This window comes from Adiantum capillus-veneris, chromosome 20 (genome assembly GCF_014529385.1).
Source record: "Adiantum capillus-veneris isolate H3 chromosome 20, ASM1452938v2, whole genome shotgun sequence".
Lineage (NCBI taxonomy): Eukaryota > Viridiplantae > Streptophyta > Polypodiopsida > Polypodiales > Pteridaceae > Adiantum > Adiantum capillus-veneris.
In genome coordinates this window covers 121331002-121338629 of record NC_140950.1, presented here as the reverse complement: position 1 = coordinate 121338629, position 7628 = coordinate 121331002, and the positions used below count along the sequence as shown (strand labels likewise).

Here is a 7628-nt window from a genome sequence, read left to right as displayed (position 1 = left end):
GCAAATGTAACAAGGATTTGTATGGGTTAAAGAAATCTCCTCGTGTTGCTTGGTATGAGAAAGCTGACAAGCATTTGGTCAAACAAGGCTTTCGTAACAGTCCAACAGAAAGCACATTGTATGTAAAGCATGAGGGTCGTGTACTTCTCATTGTGGTTATTTATGTAGATGATTTGCTGATCACTGGACCAAATGAGAGACATATTGTTGAATTTAAGGCTGATTTGAATGCTACTTTCAAGATGAAAGATTTGGGGCTGTTGCATCATTACTTGGGTATACAGTTTAAGCTGTGTGATGGTGGTATTGCCTTGTGTCAGAAAATTACATAGAGACATTGCTATGTAAGTTTGGACTTCAAGATTGCAAACCTATTGCCACTCCCATGGAAACATGTTTAAAGTTGAGTCTTCATGATGCTGGTGATCCTGTTGATGTCATTCTTTACCAAACTGTTGTTGGCTGCCTCATTTATGTTGCAACACGAGGCCGGATATTCAATTTGCAGTCTCACAAGTTAGCAGATTTATGCATAGCCCAGGGTCTAAGCATTGGCAGGCTATCAAGAGGTTTTTTCGCTACCTTAGTGGCACTTTACATCTTGGCTTGTTTTATCCCAAGGGGGATCATTGTCGCCAGACTTACATGCCTTTTCAGACTTAGATTGGGCTAGTTGTTTTGACACGCGAGCGTCCACAAGTGGTTTTTGTTTCATGCTTGGTAGTTCATGTATATCACGGTTGAGCAAGAAGCAACCTACTGTAGCCACTTTGAGTTGTGAGACTGAGTACAGGGCAGTCTTCACAGCTACGGTTGAGTGTGTATGGCTCAGACGCCTTATGACTGATTTGGGTGTTGGACAGAACACTGTCAACACTATATACACTAACAGTCAGAGCGCATTGGCAGTTGGGTGGAACCCAGTTGTTCATGCTCGCACAAAGCACATTGAGGTGCATTACCACTATGTCAGGGAGAGGCTCCTAGCAGGAGAGATTAGCTTGGCTTATGTGACAACACAAGACAACCTTGCAGAACTTTTCACAAAGGCATTGTCTCGTGAGAAGCTCGAAGCTTTCTACAAAGCTTTGGACTTACTCATCTTTGTGGACTGATCATGTCCTTCGGGCAAGGTCTTTCCCTTTACTCGTCCACCGCATCACTCCATGGGGGATTTGTTATCATATACATGTGGTAGTTATGTGTGTGAACACGGTAGGACCGTCGATGCATTTTTTTCCTCTTTAAGAGATTTTTTCCCTGGTGTATTGTATATACGTCCATCACTCTAGGGCTATCTATCTTTTCATTGCACACTAAGTAACACACTCTCTATTGTGTGCCTTGAAATTTTGTATGTTCGAACAAATGATTTTTCCTTAACACTGATGCGATGTGTTACTTACAGTTGAGCCTCATTTCACAATAGGCTTCCTGATCTCTGCAAGCAGCCATGGGCGAGAAACGCAATGCGATTGTAGATTCACCAGAAAGCGAGAAGGTGTGCGTGTTGTTGCAGATTCCTCTGCCGCGTCTAGTGCAACAGCTAGAGGGGCGCTTCCACCTGCTGCGGATGGAAGACCTTGATTCCAGCACCTCATCTAGGGTATGGGGTCTCGTCTCAACTAATTACAGCCCTGTGGATCGGTCACTCTTAGAATTTCTCCCGAATTTGCAAATAATTTGCAACTGCGCAGTTGGGGTAGAACACATCGACCTTGATCTCTGCGGTGGGCGCGGAATTGGCGTCACTAATGGTGCTCATTCCCAGGTCACTGCAGACACAGCTGACATGGCCATACTCCTTATGCTTGCGTCAATCCGGCGTGTTTGCTCTGCTCATAAATTCATGCAAAGCGGATCTTGGTCCCTCAATTCATTCCCCCTAGCCAGAAAGGTAACCTTTCATCCGCCGAAGCTAGTTTATATTGCATATACATCTGGTGTCACCATGTAACCTTCCATCTTATGTACACGGACATGGCAAATATTTCTGCATGAATGTAGATGTGTTTGCCATGACGCTTGAGGGGGTCTATGCATGTATAGTGGGATGCTTCAATCTTTTCAAGATATCTTTCACTCTCACAGAAATGTGTGGTTCATATGAATGCTGTGCCCAAAATAAAGGGGTGTTTTTCAATACACGTTTTGATTAGGACCACGCTTGCGTAGGTGTGCATAGGCTTTTCTTTTATGTTTTCGAGGTCGGAAACTAAGAATTCTCACCAGAATTTATGGTAAATGTTGATATACTTGCTTGAGTCATATTCCAACATAGAAAAATATTGTTTGTTTCTTCCTCACAATCAAAACTTTTTTAGTCTTATGTTAAGCTCTACTGAGTTTACTCCAATGTTAACCTTCTTCAGGCAAGTGGCGTGCGGGTTGGCATTGTCGGTCTTGGTCAAATCGGCAGGGCAATAGCTAAAAGGGCAGTGGGTTTCAACAGTATTGTGTCATATTTTGGACCAACCAAAAAGGAGGATGTTTCCTATGCTTATTATTCAGGTGTAGTAGATTTAGCTGCCAATTCAAATGTTCTTATTATTGCATGCCTGCTATCCAAGGACACCAGACACATGATTGGGAAGGATGTATTTGATGCCTTGGGACCAACGGGCACACTCATCAATGTCGCTAGAGGTGCGGTTGTCGATGAGCTTGAGCTGACCAAAGCACTTGTGGCGAAGCGGCTTGGAGCTGCTGGTCTTGATGTGTTTGAGAAGGAACCTTACGTTTGCGGCGAGCTGATGAGTATGGAGAATGTGGTGCTCAGCCCCCATGCAGGTTCTGGCACTTGGGAAACTAGAACAGCTGTGGTGCAACTTGTGGTGGACAATTTGAATGCGTTCTTTACAGGAAAGCCATTGTTAAGTGCTGTCATTTAAAGACAGAAAGGCTTCCGAATATCCACCTCATTAATTATTATCAATGATTTGCTACTGGAGACACTTGTTCACCACCAGAAACTATTATCAACATGAATGCAGGTAAGATTGTTTTGAAGGAAAGCTTCAAGCAATGCTTACAACAAGGACTGTAGTAGCGTTGCATTATTGCTTTTGAAAGATTGGAAAATAGACTTATACATCGTTTCTATGGGAGGGCATGCCTCTGTGTGTGTGTGTGTGTGAGAGAGAGAGAGAGAGAAAAGAAGAAGAAGAAGAAGAGAATTTTAACATCGTAGGAAACTATAGACCTTAAAGATCTATTTGAGAAGGAGAGTTGAACTCAAGACCTATTATTCAGGAGGAGGGAGGGAGAGAGAGAGAGAGAGAGAGAGAGAGAGAGAGAGATGGAATAAGCTTTGTCACCGAAAAAAAACGTCTAATGCCGTAGGAGCAATCCCCAGAGGCCTCAAAGATGTACTCGGTAAGTCTTGACCTCAAGACTTATCGGAAAGTCTACTTATCAAAGATGTACTCGTTAAGTCTTGTCCTCCCATCCATTTTAAAGAAGGACCGTTTCGTGGTAAATTTAAAAGAAAGTCTGAAGTTCAAAGTTGAGCTAAAAAGACCCACTACTTTCAAGGAAGCGGTCATTATCGCCAGGGACAAAGAATGGAAAGCTTAAAGACTTAATGAGTATGAGAAAGCGGTCTCTACACAAAGTAATAATGGCCAGAAGGAGGAAAATCATGGAGAGGTTGGATCCCAACTTGCTCAAAGGGTTTCTAATACTGAACAATTACAACGAAATATGCAAGACATGATGACAATGATGCAGGAATTGCGACTCAATGTTCTTCGAGGTGGAGGTGGTCGTGGTCGCCATCGTGGTAGAGGAATGGTGCAGGCATGTGAAGCTCAACCTAATGCAAATGCCGATTGTGGACAAGGTGTCGTTGAGCCGCAGAGGAGGTTCATCCCAATTGTTATAATTGTGGTGAACTTGGTCATATCATCATTTATTGGATATACGAGGAGATCAAGGAACTGAACAGGAAAATCAAGTCTCAACCTCTGGTGGTCATGTGGATATTGTGCGGGTAGAAAAGAAAGAAGCAGATATGCTGTTCGTGGGCAAAAGAGAGAGGGAAGGCTATGCCTCTCTAGGTCTTAGCAAAAAGAAAGGGAAAGAGAAAGAGGATGAAGATGCAAAAGCCAAGAGGAAGAGAAGACCTCGCAATCAAACATGCGAGGTTTAATTATCGCTAGTGCCCCAGAATGTCATATGTAGGTGTTTTTGTGGCAACCAAACATGGCTGACGAGTTCCCACAATTTCATGGATTGCCTAATGAAAATTGGAAGTCAATAACTTACTGCAAAATATACGAGAACAAGCTATATTGTTGCAACTGCTACAATACAATTTACAGGATGAAGCAAAAGTTTGGTTAAAGTTGGTGCAGGCACAAACTCCAGGGGTAGTTTTGGACTACAATCATGTGAAGAAACTTTCTTGGCACAATACAAATCCATTGAAGTACGTGATGAAGTTTGGTATGAAATTTTGGGGTACATTCAAAAGGGTAATCAGAGTGTTGAGGATTTTCTCATGCAGTTCACCCGTTTATGGGATAAATGGACCCGAGCTTTGGAAAATGAAATCCTTCCATCCATTTTAAAGAAGGAGTGTTTTGTGGTAAATTTAAAAGAAATTCTGAAGTTCGAAGTTGAGATGAAAAGACTCGTCACTTTCGAGGCAGCGGTCACTATCGCCAGGGAAAAAGAATGGAAGGCTTAAAGACTTAATGAGTATGGGAAAGCGGTCTCTGTACAAAGTAATGGTGGCCAAAAGGAGGAAAATTATGCAGAGGTTGGATCCCAACCTGCTTAAAAGGGTTGCTAATACCGAACAATTACAACGAAATACAAGACATGATGACAATGATGCAAGAATTGCGACTCGGTGTTCTTCGAGGTGGAGGTGGTCGTGGTAGAGGATCGTGGTAGATGAATGGACTAGACATGTGAAGCTCAATCTAATGCGAATGCCGGTTGTGGATAAGGTGTCATTGAGCCACAGAGGAGGTTCATCCCTATTGTTATAATTGTGGTGAACTTGTCTATATCAACATTTATTGTTCAAAGCGAACAAGGATGGGAGTTGATATGTTTCCACTTCTCAAGCAGATTCCTAATAGGGCTAATGATTATGCATTGGATATACGAGGAGATCAAGGAACTGAACAGGAAAATCAGGTCTCAACCTCTGGTGGTCATGTGGATATTGTGCGGGTAGAAAAGAAAGAAGCAGATATGCTGTCCGTGGGCAAAAGAGAGAGGGAAGGCTATGCCGTTCCAGGTCTTAGCAAAAAGAAAGGGAAAGAGAAAGAGGGTGAAGATGAAAAATCCAAGAGGAAGAGAAGACCTCGCAGATGGTTTGAAGTAGCAGATTTACCTTTGGGAGAAGTCCAAACAACTTACAATTTAAAGGAAGACCTGATTGGGAGGAAAGTAGATTGTACTTTTGGACAATTGATGAATATGGTGCCCAAACTCAAGAGGTAGTGGAAGTCATTAGTGAATCTAGCCGAATCATGGACAAGTCAGAGTGTTGGCTGTGGAAGAGTTATCCGACATTTGTCATGTGGTGAACACTTGGCACAAAGCTGTGGGCATGGGAGAGGCCTACATTGATGGAGGTGCCCAAGTTTGTGTGATCACACAATCATGTATCGAGAGATTGGGTCTCATTACATGCGGAAGCTTTGGGTTTCAGATTTGAATAGAAAACCATGCTAAAGTGAAGTCTTTGGGGATGATTAAGAATTTAAAAGTCGAAGTCTTTTACGTGAAGGCTATAGTAAACTTTCATGTTATGCCAGTTGGCTTATGAGCTTTTCCTCTCATTTTGGGACAACCTTGGTTGAGAGTTGTTGGTGCTATGTAAGATTGGGACAAGGACACAATCTGTGTGTATGGCCAGAAGGGTGAAAAGAGGGTATTTGATATGACTACCAAGCAATGTATGGCAATAGAAGATGTGAGTGAGAATGCTAAATATGAAGTTACCAGTGAAGACAGTTCTGAAGACTCAAAAAGTAGCTCTGCTTCTAGTTCCAGTGATGTGGGGGAAGTGTCATTCTTGTTGTTGGACGACGAGAAGAAGGAAGTGGGTGAACTATTGCAAGTGTCAGGGAATATAAATGCTTCAAGCTGTTTAGAGCAACTTGAGGAATTGATGCAACCTAAAAAGGAATTGCCATTGATGAAAGAATTGATTCAAAATATTGCTAAGTACTAATTTGACGCAAGTAAAAATAAGGGAGTACTTAACAATGTTGGACATGTTTTCGAATCTTTTCATCACTTCATATCAAGAAATAAGGGGTTTTGTTGGAGATCCTGTGAAGATTGAGCTAGTTGAAGGGACAAAGCCAATACGACAAAAAATAAGAAGGATAGGTAAGGAGCAAATGAATGCTTTACAGGAAGAAGTGAATAAACTCTTGGATGCAGGGTTCATTGTGCCAGTTGATAATACTGAATGGGTGAGCCCTGTAGTGGTCACTCCAAAGAAACATGGGCGTTGGAGGGTTTGTGTTGATTACAAGCCATTAAATGCACTGACAAAAAAAGATCCTTACCCTTTGCCGTTCATTGATCAACTTTTAGATGCAGGGGCTGGCTTTGAAAGATACATTGCCTGTGATGGTTACTCATGATATTTTCAGCTTATCCTTGCTCCTAAAGACCAGAAAAAAACTACTTTTATCACACCATGGGGTTGTTTCTGCTTTTGCTGCCTTCCTTTTGGGTTGACAAATAGGCATGGAGCTTTTGAAAGGAAATTGGATTGGGTCCTTACCCTGTTCCTTGGGAAGTTTGTCAAAGGATTCATATATGATTTTTGTGTATACAGTTCAAGGAAAGAGAATGTTCAAAAGCTTGAATGACTTTTGCAAGGTATGATGAATGCGGGGGGGTCAGTTGAACCCTAAGAAATGTCATTTGACACAGCCACGGGTGAAGCTTCTTGGACATGTGATTTCAAAAAATGGGATTGAAGCGGATCCAGAGAAAGTGGAGGCTTTGTTGTTGTTGTCATCTCCAAAAGATACCAGACAGTTGACCATTTTCATACAGAAGGTTAAATCTCTGTCTTGTTTCATATCTTTGGCATCACAACTATTGTATCCATTTCAAAAACCAGCTAAGAATGATCTCTTGGAGTGGTCTTGTGATTGTGACGATGTTTTTGACAGAGTCAAAGAGGTTTTGAGTACACTACCCATTATGCAAGCTCCTGACTGAGAAAAGGAGTTTTATGTCAACCCATCAGTGGGAGACGATGCCATTGGGGTCATGTTCCTGCAAAAGGGGAAGGAATCTTAGTATATGAATTCTATTCATTATGCTAGCCGAGTGAAAATACCTTATGAAAGAAATATCTCTGAAATTGAATTGGTGATGACAAGTATGGCTTATGCTTGCAGACGATTCAGACACCACTTCCTGCAAAAGTCATTCATATTTCTCACCAAATATTCATCACTTCCCCAACGGTTCAATAATTCAAATAAATAAAAAACAGTGATGAAATGGGTTATTGAACTTCAGGAGTTTCAGTTCACCTTTTTGGTGGAAGAGAGTATGCGGACAAATTTACTCACTTATAAAGACACTCTTGTTTTGGTTAAAGAAGAGGTGATGTAAAAGAATAAAGTCAAGACTCTTGC

General features: G+C 41.8%; 1 protein-coding gene across 1 annotated transcript; it reads left to right on the top strand.

Moving 5' to 3' along the window:
- The first annotated feature begins 1373 nt into the window (after positions 1-1373).
- Positions 1374-3091, top strand: LOC147433180 (glyoxylate/hydroxypyruvate/pyruvate reductase 2KGR-like). Its single transcript, XM_086491725.1, has 2 exons — positions 1374-1897; positions 2373-3091. The coding sequence occupies exons 1-2, from the start codon at positions 1454-1456 to the stop codon at positions 2889-2891; spliced, it is 963 nt and encodes a 320-aa protein (XP_086347851.1). The 5' UTR covers positions 1374-1453; the 3' UTR covers positions 2892-3091.
- Positions 3092-7628: the final 4537 nt, after the last annotated feature.

Bases quoted from the DNA above. Each gene is read 5' to 3' on its own strand.
- LOC147433180 (XM_086491725.1), top strand. From the start codon at position 1,454: ATGGGCGAGAAACGCAATGCGATTGTAGATTCACCAGAAAGCGAGAAG. The intron at 1,898-2,372 runs GTAACCTTTCAT...AACCTTCTTCAG, and splicing joins CATTCCCCCTAGCCAGAAAG to GCAAGTGGCGTGCGGGTTGG.